At 40.0% G+C, this 24,425-nt stretch overlaps 2 protein-coding genes across 2 annotated transcripts in view; one reads left to right on the top strand and one right to left on the bottom strand.

Moving 5' to 3' along the window:
• The window catches only part of AVEN (apoptosis and caspase activation inhibitor), an 86,481-nt gene extending 74,206 nt beyond the window's left edge, over positions 1-12,275 (bottom strand). The window contains exon 1 of the mRNA XM_066552542.1: positions 12,033-12,275. Coding sequence (XP_066408639.1) covers positions 12,033-12,275 — 243 coding nt within the window. The remainder of the gene's footprint in view (positions 1-12,032) is intronic.
• Positions 1-23,671, top strand: part of CHRM5 (cholinergic receptor muscarinic 5) — a 49,408-nt gene extending 25,737 nt beyond the window's left edge. The window contains exon 2 of the mRNA XM_066551267.1: positions 17,573-23,671. Coding sequence (XP_066407364.1) covers positions 17,656-19,242 — 1,587 coding nt within the window. The 5' untranslated portion in view covers positions 17,573-17,655 and the 3' untranslated portion in view covers positions 19,243-23,671. The remainder of the gene's footprint in view (positions 1-17,572) is intronic.
• Positions 23,672-24,425: the final 754 nt, after the last annotated feature.

The raw sequence follows: 24,425 nt of genomic DNA, 5'->3' as shown, positions 1-24,425 counted from the left end.
TGTCAAAGTCATACAGTTTTAGAAAAATCCTTTGCAAGAAATATTTATGTTGCTTGATAAAATTTTTAACAAACTTCAGAATATTTGCCATATGTGACTGCTTTTAGACTCCTTTTTCAGTTAAGGTTTTAAAGTAGTCATTCAGATGTGTAAGGCATCATTTTACAGGTTCTACATACAAGTACTGGTGTTTGGTTCACAGTGGGAAATTCTATCCTGATTTTAAATTAAAGCTGCCAACATCTGTCACTTTTTGAGATCAACCATCACACAATAATGTCTTATTCCAAACATATAAATATTTACATAATGAAAACTAAAGCTGCAAAAGGAGACACTCCACCAACTTGAAACCCTATAAAGGTCCTGTATAAGAAATTCCAGGCAACAGCATTTTGTTTTCCTCCCCTTTCACTATATCTGCAACACTGTCAGTAGCATAGCTGCTACATTTTTCACCTTTCATTACTAATGTATTACCATTTCATAAATATAAATTCACATGCTACCAAAAAACCTCACATCTCTATTACCCTTCTATCAACAAACCAGCAGACCCAGCCATTACGCATTTTGTAAATTGAATTCCATTATTACATTTACAGCATGGCATGTTCAAGCACAAAAACTTGAGTTACAAATAGCCTGATTTGACAATATTTTCAGTAAGGGGAGTAAAAAAGAGGTACTTTTTAGGACCAACAATGAGCCACACAGTAAATCAATGAACAGTAAGTTATAAAAAAGATACTAAGGATAAAAAGCAGTTTGTCTGATGTGCAAACAAAATACGTAATTATGACCCAGAATGCAAAATCCCATATGAAGAAACAAACAAGCAGGATAGATATATTGAATTAGATTAATTATAAAAATAATTGAGCTAAAAAAATAACCACGTACTACAGCAATGCTACATCAAAAAAGATGCTATCCTTGACTCACAGAGTTTTAAACAGCATTTCCGAGACCAATACTACAATGAATTTCTTTCTTTATATAGTGGAAAACCAGAAAAGATGCAGAGAGTACTAACTCCCCACTTGACAAACACCAAAATCTTTCTTCTTCCTTGTGTCTTAAATTACATGAGGAATGTAATTAATTAGCTAATCCATTTTCTTAGGTATCTGCAAACCAGCCAGCTCAGTGATACAGGGAAAGGAGAAATCAGTGAAATAGTAATTCATCAAGGTTATGAATCTAAGAGATTGTAATCCCTGCCTCACCGTCAAGGCAGGATCTCCCTGACAGAATACCCCAATGGTGAAAAAAAACCAGCTACTTACACCCTCCATTATTCATTTGCCTCGCACAAGTCAGTAGCACCTTTCCTAGAACAAATTCAGCCGAAAAAGAATTGATCAACTGGAGTTCTCTCAGGCACTGTGCAAGGTGTTGTCCCATAATGTAGCAAATTATGGCCAAATGTCTGATTTGTGTGGGTTTGCCTTTGAAAGTGATAGACTTGGGTTGAATCCACGTGCACTGTAATTTAAAATACAGCTGTATTATGCACAATGCATCTCTACCATGCTGCCCCAAAAGAAAAGGCAGCTACACATCACACACCCCATTTTCAAGCCCTTTCAGAAGGATAACTCAAAGATAGTAAAGGCAGTAGTATCCCAGAGCATGCTCTCCAACTCCTATACCACAGTCCAAGAATTAATGATAAGTGTGTTTGGGGACTGTGTCTGTACATCAATGATAAAAGGTGTAGAGACATCACACTGTCTTGACTCAGGTAAGTCAGAAGCAGAATTATTTATCATCAATGTGTGGCATGCACTTGGTCTCAAAGCTGTGCATTTTGGACAGAAACAATATTTTCTCTAGCAAAAATAGTTCTGCTTGTCCTGCAATGAACTGAGAATAGATGGGGACTGAGGCAAAAGAGAGGGGAGTGCCAAAACAAAGCAAAGAGATGTGTGAATAAATACAATCCATGCTTCTTCAGCTATTGCGCAACAACAGCATTTTATCCAGAAAGTGGAAATAAATTCAATTCCCTTTTCTACACAAATGCATCCCAAGTTGCACCTCCCACTTCCCATGAGAATACAGTGGTTTTACACACTGGAGTGGGAGATCTAGCCTTTTTTCTCAGCCAGATCTATTCTACTTTATACAGCACCTGGACACTCCCAGTAGGAGAACTCGAGAACCTGCTGGCCTATGTGTCCTGCAGATGCACAATCACCACACACATTAAAAAAAAAAAAAAAAGAGAACAAGAATGTAACATTTAAGGTCAGTCTTTCATTCCTACTCTCTTCATGACAATACCCTCATGTTTGTATATAAAGTACAAAGGATCTGAAAAAAATTGAAGGAAATTGAGGGAAATTGAGGGAATTGAGGAAAATTCAGATTAAAAATTATTTCAAGTTCATTGGCAGGTCACTTATCTAAGAAGTGAAAAAAAAGCTTCACTGCACTTTGTATTTGAAACTGGAAAGAAAACAGATTGCAGATTGAACTTTTTTCCACATCCTCAAATCCTTCGCCTCAGTAGGCATTGCAGACTGAAACTTTTTCATCGTGAACTCTCTAACATGGGCTCTGTATCCCCTGCCTGCCTTTTTATCAAAGTCAGTGCTAATGGCTCTGTAACATTACCCACAACTGTTTCTAACGTAAACTGACACACACAAGGATGTTTTTGCCATATATTTTGAAAGAGCTGAAAATAATACATTACCTTATTAAGAGAGGTTTTTCTCTGCATCATATCCAGTATTTTCTGGGGCTAACAAAGAATACAATAAGGCAAGAAAATAAATACTGATAAGGTCATCAGTCTGTTTTGCTGTCTCACAGAAAATAATTAAACCACTTTTCATTATACTTTCTCCTTCAGGGTTTCATGTAATTTAAATAAGATTTTTTTTCTCCTTTCAATTATTCAACAGAAAACAAGCATTTGTAACAGTCATTTAATTGCAATTCCTGGCAGTCAGCTTAAACAAGTCAGTATAGATATTTGCAAATCATTTTGTTTTTATGCACTATGTTTTCCAGACTACACCTGATAAAATGCAAAGACAAAACAAAAATCTTGATTTTTAATATTTTGTGTATTGCACTTTCTGATTTGTCAACAATACTAATAAGATCAAATTGTATCATTAAACATTCAATCTATTCCATCATTACAGTGACACACACCAGGGTAAGCTAAAAATTATTTCTGTAAAAGTATTAATGGAGAAGAGGTTACACATGTGTTTGTATGTTCACAGTCTTTTCATATGGATATAGTGACCTATTGATGAATTTGTAGTGAGCCTTCAGTGATTTTTCAGTGTTGCCTCTCAGAAACAATTTACTTTCTTATTGTTCACCTAGGTATCAGAACTCTTCCAGTACAAATTCAAGTTTCTACTATAAACAATTTTTTTAAACTTGAGGAAAAAAGGAAAAAGCTAAAGCTTTTTTGGGTTTTTTTTCCCTTTAGACTGAGGAAGGAAGAGACTTGACTCAAAGGTTCTTGCTTGAAAAGAAAAAAAAATATCCCTACAAAGAGTAATCCTCTTCACTAGTTTGCTCTATTGGTGACCTTTAGAGAGATCTACCAAAGCTGAAGAGAAGCTTAATTAGCAGAAAGGGCAGCTGAGAGAACAGGTAGCATGAAGAAAAAGCTTCTAGTCTTTATTGTACGGGATGAGAATTTTTGAAAGAGGGATGAAATACTAAGACTGGTTCATAAATGTTGGATACTGGAAGTCAGCACTCTGAGTTAGCTAAAGATAGTATTAGCCAAGAGAGATATCTGATTCTGAAATCAATGTTTTGCCTAACAGGAATGATGCTCCAGTTAAAAGCAAAAAACATTTCATCACATACACAAGAAAGAGACTTGTTCTTGATGTTTCTACATCAAATTGCTACTGCTTAAACAGTCACAAAGTATGGTTCTAAAACTTTCTTAACAACTTCAGCAGCAAAAAATATTTCTCTCTCCTTGATTTTTAAAATCTGTTATGGGTAATTCAAACAGATTAGTCATGTGACTATAACCTGGTATAACTAAAGATTCCTCTCTGAAAAGCATCACTACTACTGAAAAGCATCACAAAAGTTGCAGAATACCAGTATGAAAAACCAGAAGAAATAAGTCTAGATCCTGAAAAGTTCTTATGTCCAAACCTATTTACAGCTGAAGAAAAGAGCATGACTCATATCTAGTAACATCTGTAAAAAGCCTAACATTAAAAAAGGCTCAAACAATTCTACACAAACAGAACAAAACTTACCAAGTGGTAGTGGAAAACTCCACATACGTGTATCGCATCTCCATGTTTATTTTGTCACTATCAGCCTCTTGAGATGCTCAGTGTCGCAATGTTGTTTCATATTTGAACCACCATTATGAAACTGTTTCATAACTATACCAGAGTGGTATAATACCATCGATGTTTTCAAATATCTGTCACTGCATTCACTCAAAAAGCAACCTTTGTAATTCTTATATCAAATCTGAATGCAATTTACTGCAGACATTTTAGAAATCACCACGCAAACCTCTGATATCTCTTCCTCATCCACCTCCAACCTTTTTTGGAAGAGGGTGGAGGGAGAAATCCTGTGAAAGATATTTTTCTAAATAGCCTTAAAGAATATGCTTCCCTAAATCCAACGTGCACCTTAAGATAGTAGTGAAGAATCAGTGTCCAAGGTCCTCAATGCTACAACATCACACTTAAAACCCCAAGATGTTAAAATCTAATTTTATTTTGCTATTGGTCTGGAGTATAATTCTGAACAATAAGAGTTACCTCACAATGATGCTCCTAGACCATGAAGTTAACACTGCCAAGAAGAAGTTTTAAAAGTAATTTAGAACTTTCTGAGAGTGCAAACATATCCAAATTACCAACAAGGACTGGGCTGTACCTGCTGGGATGCACTACAATCCCATGATTTTATGTGCCCATCATATCCTTAAATGCTACAGTTCACACTGGTGAGCCCACTTAGGTGCACACAGAGCAGTAACTGCAGGAGAACTCTGCATCCAGTTTGCAGTCGTGAGATACAGACAGTGTTCAGCTTTTTGGACAACCGGTGGACAGCTTCAACTCTGGCTCCATCAGGAGTGAAACCACACTGAGTTCACTAATATTACACCCAAGTGTAACCTGTAACCTGCAAATCAAATTTGCATCAAAACCCCATCCTTGACAGTAATTCAAACTGAGAGCCACACCAAAATCACTGCAGGAGCCACTTTTTCACATTAGCACAATTATTTTTTTAAATTTTGTCTCTAGAAAAACATTTTGCTCTGAGACAATAATCCTTTAACATCCTTGCTAACAATTTTGTTGAAGTGGAAGAAAAAGACATACTGAGGATGAGATTATTTGCACTTCTGTTGCTTCCATGAGCATGCCACCTTTTGTTACAAATTTAAAGGAACATAATACACCAGTGAAATCAGCAAAGCAGAATAATGTGAATAATGCAGTCTGAAACATGACACTGAAGAAAAAAACTAAGGGGAAAAAAAAACCCAAACCAACAACCAAAACAAATCAAAAAAAAAAAAAAAAGGCAAGCCAGCAAAACCCCCTTGTTTGTATGGCAACCAGAAAAAACTCAAGGCCTCCCAACAGGTCAGTGAAAGAGCCTAGGAAGAACTATAGTGCAGCATCACCACTCTGTTCCTAAAAGACAAAGACCCTGGCTATTTCACGGTTAAGGAGAGAGGCTGTACAGTCTCTAATGTAGAATTATCCTCTGGGAAAAGAGAAACAGGAATAGAAACAGGCCCTTAAGGCAAGGTTCTTACACTCCAGCAGATCTATGGTTTTACAGCAGTTTATTACAGTGTCTACCTGCAGAGAAGTTGAAGACTTATTTTAAAAAATAAAACAAACAAAACAGAAAAACTCAACCCTCCCCCCTAGACCCCCTACATACACATAATACAGAGGAATTGCATACATGAAAGAATAAATGGGAAATAAATGGACCCTCCTCTATGCCTTACCACAGAACACTGAATCACACAGGCTTGAAGTCCTGTGATTGTGAAAACCTGTAAGAAATATTCTGCCATACTTTTTTTAAGTCTCTAAATCACCACTGAATCAATCATCAGCATTTGTTTAATTCTTTTTTTAATACAGTGACACCTTCTGACTGCTACAAAACACTGTGCAGCACTATTAGACTGGCTGGAAACTCAAAACAGGGCTCCTGAAACTACCAAGTTTCTTTTGTGAGGAAAAACAGCAGCAGCACTGCATGGCACAACTTTTAAAACAAATTCATCACTTCTACAAATTTGTTTACTTTTCAGCAGAAATGCTTACCGTCTCTCACTTGATGTACCCAAACAAACTCCTGTATTGTGCTATCTGGGACCAAACACTCATCTCAGTAGCACAACAAGATTTTTAGCTCAGAATTACAAAGTGTACCCTTCCGACAAATAACTTTTCTTCACAGCTGTGTTTCAAAGACCCAGGGGCAAGTCCTAATAACTCACAAGTACATGTGACTTTCACACGTTGGGTGTTCAGAAAACATCACCCTGAGACGAGGAGAACATTCCAACCCCATGATGTGCACACATCCTGACTCCTCACCAAGGAATTCGGGCCCAGCACGGGACAAGGGGTGGGCTGCCTGCATCACCTACTGGTACCTACTGGTGCCTTCCAGCACCGGCACATCGCCCCGGACAGATGCACGCTTGGATGCATGCTTGGATGCACCATTCTTAGCCTGAGGAGTTTCAGTTCTTCCCGAAATTCTAAAATCTTCAGTTAAATATGATGGGAAGTTCTTCTGCAATATTCAAATAATTACCATTTTATATTTCCTCTGAATAAAATCCACACCAATTTACTGGATTGGATTTAAATCTAAATAAGATTATGATTGAAAGCTGTGTTTCACACAATTAACCAAATATGCAGCCAGTAAAGTTACTTCTTTAAGCTAGAAAATATCTAGGACAACCTGTTACCAAAAAGCTACCAAATTACTACCCCAGAGATTTGAGAGTAGAAAAGAGGAACAAAAGCATTTAAGTAGGTGAGGACGGAAATGCACAGCCATCTAAAATATAAAAAACCCCTCAAGCTCTTTCCAAGGAAGTTACAGAAAAAGAGTCAGACATGAAGTTGCTCTGCAGCAACGATATTCATCTGTGTAATGGGATGCTTCAATACAAATCTCTTGTTATATCAGCAGGAAAGCTGGTAAAATATGCTGAATGAATAACAATAAATATCACTACACCATGCCACACTAAACAATTAGGGACTATTATGAAACTCTGGAGTCCCACTGTAAAAAAAAGGTTTTTCTATGGTCTAGAACCCAAAAAGAATAAATTAACTTTGGGTGTATAAAAAGCATTTATGCTTTTCCATTGCCCAGACAGCCTTGAAAAAATAAAAGAAAAATAAATAGGGCTGTGACAAGTGGTTACACAGCAGGTCTAGTGAGTAGATTCAGTAACCTTCATTATTAATATTTTTCTGTCCTGATTCCCATGTACTTGCTAGACAAGCTATCTAATCTTTCAGTCACAAATTTTATTCTCAAGGCCCCAATTAAACCTCTTCCTTCTTAATAATGTTTTTCTTCTTGTCCTGCCTAAAATGGATCTCTTTGCAGCAACCTCTCTACTCTATGGAACATTGCTAACCAGGCCTGTCCGAAGTGTCCTCTTTTTCAAAAAAAAATTGAAATAAATACATAAATAATATAAAAAGAGGAAGAACCAGGTTCTTCAGCCTTTCCTCCTTGGTGATATCCTCTTTACATATTTCTTCATTCCTTCCCTCTGAACTTTCCCCAGCTAGTCCCAATCTTGCAAAAAATAGAACTAGTTCTTGACTGTACTGGCATCACTAATTGATACCTTCTCATCCATTAAGCTGACAGTTCTCTTCTATAAAATTGCACCTTAATCAGTCACACACTGCTACAGATATTTCCTATGTAGATGTGGTTGTATTATATATGACCTTGAATCACACCCAAATGCAGGGTGTTTCTTCCATTTGTTGAGACTGTGTTCTGTGCTCCACCCTCCTGCCAGTTTAGCACTGTCTGCAAATATCAACACTGTATATTCCCTGGTGGAATTATTAATAGAAAACTGAACATGAGTAGATACAGAATGAAGCCTTGCAGAATCCCATTTAACAAAACCAGTTTGATACTGAGCCAACACAGTAGAGAAACTTCTGAGAAGGGAAGCTCTTCACACTGCATTAGCAATTAAGTACAGCTCACAAATTGATGTACATTAATCTCAATAAGTTTTTTCTAGTTGTTTTTGAGAACATTAACACAAAATGTCAGAACATTTACTGTCTTCAAGATCCAGAAATCTATTCTTCTATCTGCACAAGTTCTGTCACAGTGTTCTAAAGGCAATCAAATATATCTGTATTTGTTATTTTTGTTACTGTGCCTCTCAACTGCTTTTTGCAGTTGCTTAGATGGTAAGCGGTTCACTCATACTAATTAGGAAAATTAATCTGATGCTGACAGCATTAGATGTTCTCTTAGATCACTTCTATATGTGCATGGACTACAAGAATGAAGATACAAAAAATACTAAATTAATGTGATGCATCTTGAAACTAACCACACATGAGAAAGACTGCACTAAAATCCATCTCTTAACATCCATTTGTGAACAATAAAATGTTTACTGCAACACTGCCCAAAGCCAAAAAAGGAACATTGAAACAGACCTGCCAATTCCAACTGCACTGGAGTAGCAGCATGTATCACAGGCACACTCAGTGTATCATTGAATGGAAAGTTAAAAGAATACCTCATAAATTGCAAATGTAATAAACCTAAAGGACAAAAGAAAATCTCCTTAAACTACTACCAATGCTCAAAAAATGTGGTCAAGGACCATCAAAATAAAACCCAGCCTCATATCCACAATTTCAGAAAGTTGTTTCTATTTTAATATACGGTATTTCTTAAAGAGAGCAATTTTAAAATTCTGGCAGTACATAAAACATGAATTCTGAGTTAAACTAAAAGTGCGAGATAATATTGGACCAATGTCAATTTACTTTAAGCATTAAAATGCCACATTTTACTAAAATTGAGTAATTTCAAATGTGTTTTATTTATTTAATGTAGCATAGATGAGCTAAAGCAGACTGAAACAATGGAAAAATATTCAAGATGACAGAACTACAAAGAAATCTGCCATTTGGTAAACCAGCTGGTCTTAATTAGACATTCATTTTTGAAGGGAGGACACAAAATCTTCAGTAATCAAGCCAGTTAAATCAACATGCACACTAGTTACAAAAAGACATAACAAGTGGAAGATCCTTTTCCCTCTTCAAAAGGAATAAGAGCACTTTTTCTCATGGTTTCTAAATCAATTTCATATTTAAGAGAGGCAGCATCTTGTTTCAAAAGTGGAGCTGGGAATTTACTCAGAGAACCACCTTCTCAAGAGCTGACAGAAATCACAAAGCTTTCATCTCTAAGATTCTGATCCACAGCTGGATCTACCATGCAGGGCATGGGTACAAACACAACGCCTGATCTCCTTCTCCCTTAGCATATAGCTGAGGAGGGGAGAACTGACTTAGCAATTTCTGGGTCTTCCCAGCTTTGCAAATAACACAGCTGATCACCCACGACTAAAACCAAAGAATTACAGGACCCCGGCAGCAGTGTAAAGCACACAGTGCCCAGTCTTCTCATGCCCCACAAAACTGCAAACTGAATGTGCCACCACGACACTTTCTTATCCCTCTTGTACAGGTCACAAATAATGCCTTCCTGTAGCTTCAAATGCAAGCTTGGGAGCCATTAAATTAAAACAATCAAAACACAACATTTTTAGACAGTGCTTTTACATGAATGCAATTGACAAAGATATATTGCTGACAAAATATTATGCAATTTAATGTCAATTTCTACTTCACTGTAAAAAAAAAAAAAGAAAAAAAAAAGAAAAAAAAAGTTTTTTCTGAGAAGACCCCAGCATCTCAGCAGACAGAAGGAAAGGGAATGTGGTACAACCATCACACTCCCTGCCTTATTACCTGACTTCCCAGTTTTGCAGCTCACACACCACCACTTCAGAAGATTTACCCCCTATTGCTGAAAGACAGCAGGGTCTTGTCTCACACAAAATGCTTACTCTGGGCCAAGCATCCTATCACTGAAGTGGTGCACTCTTGTAATACAAGTCACTCTGCTGAACACAGAAAACACTAAGGAGCTGGGATTAAAAGGGGGCAACTCTCTCAGATAAACGCTGGCTACACTGATGGAAGGAGGAGGCTCTCTCTGCTCCAGAAGTGGTGAATTATGAGATTGGCTCAGAGGTAGCACTAAAATTCAGCAGCTGCAGGCTGGCACAGCTGCTGATGCTGTGGCTGGATTGCTGGAAGCCAATCCCAACCAAGCTGCTAAACACAAAATTTGTGGCAGGTGCACTAAGAGACCATATAGTGCTTAACATCAAAACCCTCCAGTGGAGGAAGAACATTACATTACACAACAATCTTTAGCAGTGTTCTCAGAAAATCTTAGCTATTGCTTCACTTTTAAAGTCCCAAATCATAATAGTCTTGGCTATTATGTGCTAGGCTAAGATAAAGAGCATATCCAAGTCAATAACAAAGTGAGCAGTGGCAAAACATATTTTAATGTGACCCAAAAGAAACGTTTTAAATTGCAGAGTTGAATGACTTGGGAAAAAATCAGTCCAGGATAGAAATTTCCGCAGCTAATACACAGAGGTGCTGAATTACCCCCGCATGCTCCTGCAATTTATGAGGGAACACTGTTGTTTTACATCCAGGATCCAAACCTGTCCCCAAACATCAGTGTGAATTCAGCAATTTATATTGCTTTCATGTGAAAGCACTGACCAGCATTCTAAGTAACTGTACCAATCGAGTTGTAACTTTCATCTCCCAAAATAAGACTAAATACAATGACAAAATTAATATTTTATATTTTTATATCCACTAGCAAGCATGGGAGTTCTAATACAGATAAAACACTGGGTGGGTTCAATTGAAGCCATGGATCATAAAAGTCAAAGTGAATCTAATCAACATGATGCTGGAATTGGGGTAGCACCTGGTCCATCTACATTAGGACTCCCAGTGCTGCCAACACCAATTAGCATTAGGTCATCATTATAATCTCTTTGCCAATCCAGGGACATGATTTCCATGTTGCAACAATGCTAACAGAAGCAAAACAATCTGAATGAAGTAGTCAAAGCATTTTTATGGGGACTCTTTTTAAAGGCACAGTGTTGATCTCATACCATGGTGAGGCAGATAATGCCTCCACAGGAAATTGCCTATGTAATTGTGGTACACAATGGTACGTCTGCACTACTTTTAATCTGCTAAAGCATTTTAAAATGGGCTGGTGCACAGCTATCAACTTCTATTAATGAAAAATGATACCCAGTGAATCACAGATACCCACTACGTAAGGTGTGCTCTGTTACCATGTCTTCACTGCGAGTACCACAGGCTGGACAGGACGCTCATTTCAACTTCTGATCATAGAACCGTCAAGGCTGGAAAAGATCTCTAAGATCGTTCGAGTCCAACTATTAAAACATTTCAAATGTGCCAAAACTGCTCAACAATTCTTCATCTCAATTTGCAAACTGAGGAGGCATTTTTTCAGACGCATTTTTTAAACAAGACTTTTATCTTTTCAACGCAAAATTATTCACGTATTTTGGCAAGACAAGCCCTGGGTCATGCTGCACCAGAGCGCGCAGGCTGAGCTGCAGAGCAGGAATACAGCACAGGGATACTGCAGAGGCCGAGCTGTCCCGGGCAGCACCGCCGGCACTCCCACCCCACCCGGCAGGCTGGGGCACACCTGCCAGCGTGGCTCCACCTCGGGAAGGGGAGGAGCAGGGCAGGGGAGGGGAGGGGAAGGGAGGGTTGTGCCCCTAGCCCAAGGGCCGCCCCGGGGCCCCGCACACTCAGCTCCGCCTCCCCCTGCTGCCGCGGAGGGCGGGCTCTCCTCCCGCTTACCCGCCGGTGCTGCTGGGCGCTGGGCGATGGCGCTGCCCCGCGACCTCGGGGCTCTCGCCTGCCCCGTCCCCCGCCTCCTCGGTGCCCGTAAGCGCCGCCTCTTCCCCGGCCCCCGCCTCCTCCGCGCCCGTGGCCGTCCCCGCCGCCTCCTTCCTTCGCCGCGTCGGGCGTGCCGCAGGGGCGCCGCCGGCCGTGTCGGGCCCCTTCCCTGCGGGGCCTGCTGCCGCCCCGCTCCGCCTGCATGGCCGGGCTCGCCTGCCGCGGGCCGCCGGGGCCGTGCCCGTCCCGCCCACTGCCGGAAAGGGCCGCTCGCCGGAGCCCGGCGAAATGGCGGCGGCGGAGCAGCCTCGGCAGCGCCCCCTGCGGGCAGCCACGGGCCGGGCCGGGCCCGCACCTCCTGCCGGTACCACCGGGCAGGGAGGGTAAAATCGCGTCCACGTGTGTGAATAAAAACAGAAAAAACATGTATTTAGTGCTTAGAAAATAAAGCTCTTAGCTAAAGCTAGATGAATTATGGAATTGTTTAGGTTGGAAAAGGTCTTGGATATCATTCAGTCCAACCGTTAAGCCTGCACTGCCACTTCCACCACTAAACCATGTTCACATTTACACATCTTTTAAATACCTCCAGGAAAGGCGATTCTATTGCTTCCCTGGGCAGCCTGTTCTAATGCCTAACCACCCTCTTGGTGAAGAAATTTACCTAATACCCAATGTAAACATCCTCAGGTGCAGCTTGAGGCTGTTTTGTCTTGTCACTTGCATCCCAGGAGAAGAGAACCATCACTGCAGCCTCCTTTGAGGCTGTTGTAGAGAGCAACAAAGTCTCCCCGAGCCGCCTTTTCTCCAGACTGACCAAACGCATCTCCCTCAGCTGCTCCTCACAGGACTTGTGCTCCAGACCCTTCCCCAGCTCCGCTGCCCTCCTCTGGAGCCATCCCAGCACTTCAGTGTCATTGTAGGGACAGCGGGGCCCAGAGGGGACACAGGACTCGAGGTGTGGCCGCACCAGTGCCAAGCACAGGGCAGGCAGTGATCACTGCCACACTGTTGCTGATGCCAAGGTGCCATCGGCCTTTTGGGCCGCCTGGGGACCTGCTGGCTCACGTTCAGATGCTGTCAGCCAGCACCTCCAGCACCTTTTCCACTAGGCAGCTTTCCAGCCACTCTTGCCCCAGCCCCTGGAGCTGCATGGGAGTGTTGTGACCCAAGTGCAGGACCTTTGCTTTCTATAGCAAGTGAGGAAAAAGCAACTGATCCCAGGCTGAAAGGGTGTTCAGCAGACACCTGCGCTACATGAACCACATGAGTTGGCTCTACAGCCTCTTGAGGAACATCCTTCTCTCAGGACACAGAGCAGACACAGGAACAGCTTTGTGCCATAGTGCTAGGCTGGTTTGTCCTGCTATTCTTAAACTTAGCAGCCACTCATGCTGTTCTTGGGGCAGTTCACCAGTTTCCTAACACCAGCTAGGCCCATCCCTCTTGAACACACAGGCTGTCATTTCACAACACATTAAAATATCAGTCTGGTTTTGAAGGGCTTTTAAGCCCAGGAATCATTCCAGCAAAATGTGACCAAACCTCCTATTTTGTGAAATCATGGGCTGTACTGTAGCTGCACAACTACCTGTGTTGTGGGCTGCTGAGTTCCAGGGCACAGTGGGCAGCAAATCTGTAAATTAGCTTAGCACACAAGCAAATAAATAAAGTAACAGGGAGCAGCTTTGGCAAGCACATTGCAAAGACATGCAAGCAATACTCATGCAGCCACCACAGGTCTGACAGAATGAGATGGAGCTAATAAAACCTGGTGAACCCAAGCTGTGCCTGCATCTGTGGTGCAATTAATCTGTGACATGAACAATCTGCCTGCAGATAACTGTAAGCTGACTTTATGTGCAAATTTAACAACTCACAATAATTAATACTTACAGACAGATTGAAAAAAAAATCATTACTACTTGGCAGCACATAACAAATACCATTACAACTCACAAGTGTGAATATCATGCATTAATAATTATGAGACAGCAAAGTCATGATACTGTACATACGCATTTTAATTTTATAATTTAGTTTTGATGTCCCTATTATTATCATCTCTTACGATAGACAATGAACATAAATTATGTTACCATAGCACACAGAAGTCCCACTCACAGGCTCTATTAGCCTGAGTGATACACAAATAGATGACAAAAGGTAATCCACCAAGTGTTAATGCAGACCTGTGAAACAAAAGAGGATAGAGAATGACGAGATCACAAGAACAGCCAATATGCCAAGAAGAGATCTTTGCATACTAATAAGTCAACTGTTGTCAACTTTATAGACATCACAGTAAAATAGCCCATTAGGGAGGGAAGGCTTTGCATGATCAAACAGTGCTTTTTATTAATAAATTATTAAGAAATTATGTAGTTTCCGTAATGTATTATCAGTATTTCTCCAACCCATATCAGTTTAAACCAAGAACATCTGTGTCACAACAACTACAATAACAACAGCAACAACAATTTCTACTTCTCCTGCTGCTCTGAAGTCTGCAATCCACATGGCGTAGTTCGAGCAGTCTTTCTTCGTATTTGCTAATGTTAGGGAATGTAAGAGACCTGAGAGGAGGGACACTTGCTATCTATGGTAAAGACAAAGCATTACAGGCCACAGCATCTATACAATTTCCAGTCTTCCCTCTTCTGAAGCAAGTGCCATTTCTGGCAAAAAAAGGCAGAAAGTTGAAACAATCTGTAGTTGTTCTACATGGCTGCTCAAACCCAGGTGTTAGACAAATGTAGTTTGTAAAGGTTTATTCCTGTACCTGATATTCATAGCTGTGCCTTTTTAAGACCATCTCTAGCCTTAGCTGATATGCAAAAGCCCAAGGCCAGCGCTGGCCCTTGCCAGTGCTACATCGCAGCCAGGCAGCAGCTACATCTACACCTGGCCTCCTATCTCCTCAATCCTGGCTCAGATCCTGACTCAGATCTGCTGGCTGGGCTTCCTGGCTTGCTCTCAGACATGCCTCATCACTCCAGACTTGCTGTGCAAGCACTGCACCATCACTGTCTCTCACCTTCTCATGAACCCAATGTGCTTCTCCACATCCTGCTGCTTCTTGGTCAGCCTCAGCTCCACCTGCTGTGGCATTGTCCTCACCGTCCCCTCACAGAGTGAACAGCCCTCATTGTTCCCTGAGATTGCCACACTAAACCCACTGCCACACTGCCATGCTTGAAAATTTACTCACATGGAGCTTTTAATGCACAGAACAACTTTGTTCTGTCCACAGAAAAAGAAACGTAAGACATGAAGTAAGAAACAGATTCCTCTCTCACAGCTCAGTTACCTACCACAGCCATGAAGCTGCTCCACACACCTTTGTTTCACATGAAATGATTTCCTACCCTTCAAATTTTTGTGAAGATTTGTAAAGCCAGTGCACCAGCCATCAAGACAGCTCTGACTTGGGGGAGATCTTTCCAGAATGCAGAACCAAGATGAAATGTCCTTCTTTGCATAAGATTAATTAGAACTGCTGTGGCACTTCAGCTCTTCTTGGCTGCTAGACTGGCTCTGGAGGTTGGAGAGAGGGAGAGAGCCAAGCATACAGATGGTCAACATGCATGTATTATGATTGTTGCTAGTCTGCAAGGTCTATACATGAATTAGAATCCTGTTGAATTAGGCTCAGTGTATAAGCAGAATACAAATGCAGAAAAGTTTAAATATAAAATGGGAGATGATAGACACACTCAGATGGAGGAGAACCATTCTGAGAAGTATGATAGGCAGAAGTCTCAGTATATCAGGAAACTTACCATTATCCAGTTTCATCACAAAAAGAGATCACCATTTAAGCAGGGTTTGAAGTAGAAACATGATACACTTCTGTGGATGTTTAGGAGACCTGGGGAAGAAAGTGAAGGAAACAGTAAAAGCAAATAAGAATCATAGAATTGTAGAATAATCAAGACTGGAAGAGGCCTGTAAAATCAAGTCCAGAATACAGAACTACCACTGTAGCCCCTAAACCACTAAACTGGTGCCAGGTCCAGACACCTCTTAAACACCTCTAAGGCTGGACAAAGAGGACAATGAAAGAAAATTGCATGCTTTTCTGAAAGTTCAACTAGTGTCTGTAAAAAATTCTATTCAGCTGGTGAGAGACAGGACACAACTTCTTGGTACAAAAGTCAGATGTGGGAAAGAGATAGTCTGTAAAAGCTTGCAGTTAATAAAAGGCACTTCCCAAGACCAAAGAAAACAATGTTCTGAGAGTTAAGATGAAAGATGAAAACACAGAGAAGTGGTGTGGATGGATAGGGAGGACCATATAATAGAGATCTGATGTAGAGAGAATCTTAAAGACTTAGAAATGGACTTTAATAGGTGATTCATGTGATAATTTTAGCTGAACCGATGTCTGCTTTGAAAAAGAGATCATTCCAGTTTTATACAGGTTAAAAGACCAGTAGAAAAATCTGTTAATAATTTAGCTTTCATTTCTGACTTTAAAAACTGAATACTATTTGACTATTTAAAAATTACACAGTTTAGTGAGACTAAGTGTTGAGTAAGTGATTAGCATCACCTGATGTGATGGAATTACTAAAAACCCATCAGGTATCTTTGAAAGAAATTTTGCCTAATGCAGGTTCACTGGCACAAGAAACAGCAGTGAGGAGTGTAGAAAGCAATGGATGTCAGTGGCATGTATACATTAATAGAGTGGTCCTGTTTTCACCTTTTGCTGCACATGCAAGTGTTATTTTAAATTGGTATTTGAAATGGGTTGTTAAATTTGCATTTTTTACCAGAACCAATCTTCTGGTTCTTCCTCTGCAGTTTACTCCTCTGTATCCTCAATCCTACCATTCACTCATCCAAAATACCCAGACTGTACTTCAATGCTTAACCCCATCAGTCTTCTCTGTTCTAAGATCTCTCTATTGAGTTTTGTCCGCAAACATCTTCTTGGCCTCGCCTGCTTCATTCGCTCAAAGATTGCCCTCCATTGCCTCAAGCACTTCTAACACCTATTTGTTTCTTGTTGACACCATGCCAGTGTGTCTCCTATCTCCCATGCACCCCCAGTATTCGCTTACTCTTTTTCTGTTGTTGGTGACTTTTAGAATTTTTTCAAAGATAATTCCTGAAACCTTGGCATGCATTTTAAATACTGTAGGAAACAACACAGTGACTCACTGTCTTACTGCAAAACCATAAATGTCTGTGTTTGAGAATATGTAGAGGGTTCCTAAGATACTCAAAATGTAAGAGCTGGGGTGGTTGACTGTCTTATGAAATAATAGTTAGATTGCATTTTGAAATGTCATAAAATGCCAGAGCACATTGTCCTAGGATGTACATTTGTGTGTTTTAGTTATGTTCACAATTGTAGAATAGCAATCAAAATGTGAAAAGAGAACACAAATAATGTGATAAGTTGTTTCACAAGTGTTTTCATAGTAACTAATGGAGATGTGTGCTATTGAGCTACTTAAATTTTCTGATTTTTTTTCCTTTGATCTTTATAGCTATCTCCAAAAGGATGCTTCTGAGTACAGAAAGCATTATGCAACAGTGCTAAGGTCCTGATGACAATACACCAAGGACAAGAATGGAAGTCAATTTATTCAGCAATTCTACTGTTGTAAACAGTTCCTCCATCAACCACAAGCAGTTAGAAGGGCATAGCCTCTGGGAAGTCATTACTATTGCCTCTGTAACTGCAATTGTAAGCTTAATAACCATAGTGGGAAATATTCTTGTAATGATATCCTTTAAGGTCAACAGTCAGCTCAAAACTGTCAACAATTATTACTTGCTCAGCCTTGCCTGTGCAGATCTCATCATTGGGATATTTTCTATGAACCTTTATACATCCTATATACTCATAGGCCATTGGACTCTTGGAAGCCTCGCCTGTGACCTGTGGCTAGCACTGGACTATGTAGCTAGCAATGCCTCAGTAATGAACCTCCTAGTCATCAGTTTTGACCGATATTTTTCCATCACAAGGCCTTTAACTTACAGGGCCAAACGCACCCCCAAAAGAGCTGGCATCATGATTGGTATGGCTTGGCTGATTTCCTTCATGTTGTGGGCACCTGTAATCTTGTGCTGGCAGTATTTCGTGGGTGAACGAACAGTACCACCTGAAGAGTGCCAGATACAGTTTCTATATGAACCCATTATTACCTTTGGTACTGCAATTGCTGCTTTCTACATTCCAGTGTCTGTGATGACCATTCTGTACTGCCGCATTTACAAAGAGACCGAGAAACGCACCAAGGACCTCGCTGAACTGCAGGGCTCAGAGTCTGTGGCAGAGTATGAGACAGTAAAGCCTCAGAAAACTCTCCTGAAGTCTTGCTTCAGTTGCAAGCAACAAAACTTAGTCAAAAGAGAGGGGTGTCAGGCTTCGTGGTCCTCATCTAGCCGAAGTACGTCAGCTACGGCAAAGGCCTCCCAGGCAGCAAATACTTGCATGGACTGGGCCAAGGCTGACCAGTTAACCACCTGCAGCAGCTACGCCTCCTCCGAAGACGAGGATAAACTTGCCACTGACCCAGTTTTCCAAGTAACTTACAAAAGTCCATCTAAAAGTAAGGCAGAAGAGTATAATGAGACTACAGATGTTGTTGTCAAAGACCAACCTGAAGAAAGTGGTTTTGAGAACCAGAAATACTTTTTGTCACCTACCAAAGAACACGTACAAAAAAGTAAAAAATGTGTGGCCTATAAATTCCGTTTGGTGGTTAAGGCTGATGGCACTCAGGAAGCCAACAATGGTTGCCGAAAAGTAAAAATAACTCCTTGTTCTGCTGCTCTGTCAAAGGACCCTTCCATCAAAAGCATGGATCCAAATATAAATAACCAAATCACCAAAAGGAAACGCATGGTTCTTATAAAGGAACGCAAAGCAGCACAGACTTTAAGTGCCATTCTTTTGGCTTTTATCATCACTTGGACTCCCTATAATATAATGGTTTTGATCTCCACATTTTGTTCTGACTGCATCCCCCTGACACTGTGGCACCTTGGATATTGGCTATGCTATGTGAACAGTACTGTTAACCCCATGTGTTATGCTCTCTGTAATAAAACTTTCAGGAAGACTTTTAAGATGCTGCTTTTTTGCCAGTGGAAGAAGAAAAAAGTGGAAGAGAAACTGTACTGGCAGGGCAATACCAGACTGCCATAATTGTTCTTGTATAAGAAATAAGGAGATATATAGATATTGATGTAACCTAACAAATTCTGTATTTTCAAAGCTATTGCTGTTGTGTCTAGTGGTTAAAAAAATCCGCTGAAAAGTTAAATTTTGCATGAAAGTAGTGTGCTTGGGATAAAAATGTCAGTGGCTTCTATGAGCAACACAGGTTGCTTTTGACTATGCAGTAGAATTGCATTACAATTATTATGTTTGGTGTCTTATGTCCTTTCTTTCAGCCTGAGAATAAGTGGAGTAAATATAAACTACTAGAAATTAGACTGGGATGATCATCCAGTTATCAGGTTAGGTCATTCAGTCTGTCTCCTTGTAGAGCAGAACTGTTTCTTCCTATAGTTCTTTGCAGTGTATTGTTTATTTAGTTTTCAGTGTTCCAAGCAATGCAGCCTGTGCTACCTCTGTTTTGAGGCTTTACCATCAGCTGTTGAGATGAAACAAGGACTATCGAAAGGGTAAATGCTGTCATCCCCAATACTAAGTGGTTAGGGAGATTCATAACACTCCAAGTGAACACACACATTATAGGAGGACATAATACTGAGAAAATTTCTACTTTAAGGATGACTCTTGTGGAGACTTAGGAAGGGCTCATAGTGGAAGGGCTTATAGTGGAAGAAATAGATATTGTATTTTGTACGTGAAGGAGCCAGTCCCAATATCAGTTCCATCCTGCAAGTCACCGTCATTTTCAAAAATGGTGACACCTCTGAAATTCTCCAGTTCCCAGCACCTCTGAAGGAAATTATAAAATTTTGTTCAACAGTGACAAGGGTACAAATCAGAACTGACTGTAAGGCATAATGGACACAGTCTATCTACAACACAAGAAAAGTCTTTTTTGCAATCTCCTTTGTTGCACTACACCTTGCTCCGAAAGTTTCCATAACATTTACCTATATATAGTGAGAGAACTGGTATCCTTTAGAGAGGAAAGATTTTTTAAGCAACTTTTTTATGTTTCTGTAAAACTATTAAAAACACTTTGAATTCTTTGTCATTAAGTAGCTTCACAAGTACTAGTCAACATCAGGTGCTTGGAAATATGAGTTATCTTCAGGCACTCTCTTTTGGTCCAGCAAAACCACATCTGCTACAGATGTGGCTGAAGTCAACACCCCTGGTGACTGTGGCTGCTGGGACTGGCTTGTACTGGCCTAGTTATGAGCTAAGACTGACCATTGGCTGAGATTAGAGAGGGCTTTTGGTGCCAAAGGTGAGCTGTCTGTGCCTTCCTGATGTCTGCGTTAGACTGGCAGGAGCCCTGCAGCACTGACCGAGTGAGTGGGTAAGCAAGGGGCTGCCTTCAGCAGAAGGCTTTTGGAATGGAGCTGGTGACCTCCCTGTGGTGGGAACAAACAAGAAGGTTCAGAAAAGGTCCTGAGAAAACAAAGTTAACAGCAGCAGGAGTCATGAGGTGTGGAAGTACTAAAGAAAAATGTTTATGAAGGAATGAGAAAGATATGTACACAAAGTTCAAATTCAGTTCTAGCATTTCTATCAAAATTCTGAGTGAGATATTTTGGAATATTAGTTTGAGACAATTTTCATATTAAATCTACTGATCACTTTAGCAGGACATTGCAGTGGTGACATTAGCCAGTTGCACATTTCAGGGATTGTATAAGTCATCGTGAATGTACCATTGCTCTCAGTGAAAATGTTTGCATAACATATTAAGTTATCATACCATCACAATGTTCTCCTACAGATAGATAAATCCTCCATGTCAACAATCACAGTACAAGTGATTAACATTTTTTTAGCCCCAGTGTCCACAGGGGAAAATTTTGTCAGTGAAAGATTAGCAGTGTACTAATGCAAAAATATGTTCTCTAATGCCACATGATTGATTTTGTAACACACCATACTGGGCCTCTTATTTTGTAGGTGCATTAGCATATGGTTACTTATGAAAGGAAAACAGAGGTCTTTATACAAACTATTTCATCAGCTTTGTTCTGTCACTGTCCAGAGCTTTTCCTGTGTACAGTAACTTTGTACAACTTAGTTATTAGAGTGGGTTTATTTTATATTACATCAGACCAGCCATTCAGTAAACTATGTTTAATTTTTAGCAAATGAATGTGTCTCTCTGGGGGCACAAGCTGTACTTAAAGACAAAATTTATGAGGTAGTAACAGTTCATGCTAGCTGCACTGTTATTGCTGAAATGAAGCATTGGCTCTTACTGGAATGAAATGGACTATTTTTTGTTGGTTTTGAAGTCTGTTAATCAAGAATGTTCTGTAAATGTTTATGGACTCTCTGCTCAGTAAATGTATTAGAATACACAGTGATGGATGCAACAATGTTGGTTCAATGTAATTGTGAAATATGTGCACAAATTATGCTGCTAGCACCTAACCATGTGAGAGATTACATGGCCACACATGAGTACATTGTAAATATCAAGAATTATATGAAGAGGTGTGCGTTACTTTATTGTTATGTAGGATGCTTATTCTTAAAAAAAAATCGAAACCTCAAAAGGACAAATGTGGTCCTCATCAGAGTATCTGTTAGTACTTGATTGTACTTTGTACCTTTTTAAGAAGTGTTGTAGGACTTCTGCAGTGTAAGACAATCTTGTTATCTTGTTATCTGTCCTTTTAATGACATTTTTACTGATCCTGTAATTGATTATTGTCATGGACTGATGAAATGCTTTTTGTAAAACTACATTTTGGTTTCACATAATTTCATACACATACATCTATATAGATATGTATGTATTGTCATTATAGATGCATAAATACACATCCCTAACTAAGCTTTTCAGAGACCCAGTGCCTTTTATATTTTAAAGTATTGAATTTTCCCACAAAACAGGGGTATGATTTTGGTCTCTTCCTTTTCATATGTGCCAGCACCCCTACGTATTCCAGATCCCCATAATTTATCAACCAACATTCATTTTTTGCAAATATGATTTATGTGTGTAGATAAATGTAATGCTCCTGCAGCTGCTGAGTAGTCAGTGGCTTCTCTGTTTTGAAACACAGGCTTAACTCTAGAAAATGATACGGTGTCTTTTCACTTCACTACTTGGCTTCACCCCCAGCAAGTCAGTAAGAGGCCACTGTGTTTCTTATGTGGTCTCCCCCAAATCTCCATTACTGCCTTTTGAACTCCCTAAGAAATATTCTTACACAAACATTTGCAATTGAGTGTCATAAAATCTTGAGCTTTAATAAGCTTCTTGTTTATGATTTTATTAATAGTTACCCCATAAGTAGTTAAAACAATTTAAAATTGATAACATCATGTTGTGAAACAGGAGCTAATCTATGCTTACTAGTGGTTTCAGAAAGGGATGGTGTTACAATTGTTTTTTCCATCTTGGTAAATGTATTTTTTTACTATTAAGGAATTCAGTCTTTGTTACACTCAGTAAAAACACTGCCTTTTACTCAGTATTTTTGCCATTGGTCACTAAATGTCACTAGTTTCTTCATGTATCTGCTGATACACCGAAGTCAGTCCTCCTCAAATAAACCAAACATTTCAAATCCTTCAGAAGTTTTCTTCTCAGCAAGGTCCTCCTCCAGACCCTGGTTGCTGATGGCTTCTGTTTCAGTAGACCTCTTAAGCTGGGGAGGCTTTTACTGAATTCCTGGTTAACATGCCGAGATAGAAGCTGAAATATCTTTTAATCCTTACATGCAGCAGCAACCTAGATGTAGCGGAGGTCAGATAGTTGTTTTTAGTGTGTGCTGTCCATAAGGCCTCCTTTAGTGTGCAATTCATCAGGTAGCTATAGGAGGAAGAGTGGAGAGAGGGTACAGTGGAGGATTCCAGCTGTGGAACACAGCTGGATTCAGCTCTGTAGCCCCCCACTCTGACTGTGGCCTGATGCCTTCTGAAACACAAAAGACATGGGAGTGACTAAAGGACTGCTTGTTAATTCTAGTAGGAGAAAATCAGGCCATAGAGCTAACGTTGTCAATTTTTTGATACAGCGTATTGCATCAATAAATTAACAACATGAGTCAGTTAGCCCCTAAAACCACTTTTTCATATTTTAAATCTATGGTTATACATAAAAAATAAGGTTACCTGGAAGTCTGTAAAGTCAGAAACAAAAGCAAGCACTTTCTCATATGAAAACTGAATTATTTTAAAAGACAAATAGTGAACAAATTCTGAATTGATTAATGTGGTATTGGATGTGAGAGTGTGCTTACATTTCCTGCAGTTGACAGTACAAATGCAGAGAAATGCAAAGTAGGAGAGGTAAAAAATACTATTTCACTGCTATTGTTAGGAGATTGCATGGTGAAGTGGAACATGCCTTCCATTCACAGGTGCTTAGAGCTGGAACCTTTTGCTCTAGATCTTGTCATACTTAGCCATTTTGGAAGGCTATTTATTTGACCAAATAAATTTGTTTCCACATCTACTTCTGGGAAGACTCTCCTTCTTTCCCATACTGCAGGAGGCAGTAAAATCAGGAAAGGCTGAGAGAGACTATAGGAGAACTGTGATTGGCAAAAGAACTTAGGAGGGGTAGAACAGAAACCCCCATGTTTCAGTCTGTGATTTCACTGATCCAGTGATGAAGGCCAGATGCCGTCAGCATTGTTCTGGGTATCTGGTGATCAAGGTTCAGCAACGGAAGAAAAAAAAATCTGTTCAGTTAAGATAGTCTTTTGCTAGGGAATTATGAAGTAAAGTTTAGTCTACTTCTAAAGGTTCCACACTGGTGGATGTTCTAGAATATTCTTACTTATTTTCATCCAGTAGTTAGTCTCTAACCCAGCCACCGTGGTCATTTCTGTCCATAGTTCTGTTAGAGGTGTGGAATGTAGCTCTGTCCCTGAGCTCTATTAAATGCTTCAGGTTTTTTGCTAGTAGACATCTTGTTATGAGTTTTTATTACATTTTAAATCTATTTTTTTTACTGAAATTCAATGCATAGGTTTGTAGGGCTAATTAAAGTATTAACTAGAGTCCCTCCAGCCCTGGGCAGCTGGGTTTGGTCTGCTGGTGCCCAAGTTATTCATACAGCTTGTTTGCAGAGTCCTTACCTCCAAAATCCTCTAAGACAAGCTCAGGGTGTGCTGCAGGGCAGGTTACCTGCCTTTGATGGTCAGATGCAGCTGTGAACTCTCCCTTCCATGCTTCCATGTTACTGTTATTAAAACGCATTTTTG

The sequence above is a fragment of the Molothrus aeneus genome, chromosome 6, assembly GCF_037042795.1.
Source record: "Molothrus aeneus isolate 106 chromosome 6, BPBGC_Maene_1.0, whole genome shotgun sequence".
Classification (NCBI taxonomy): Eukaryota; Metazoa; Chordata; class Aves; order Passeriformes; family Icteridae; genus Molothrus; species Molothrus aeneus.
Note: the sequence above shows the minus strand (reverse complement) of the source record. Positions and strands in the feature narration are given on the sequence as shown.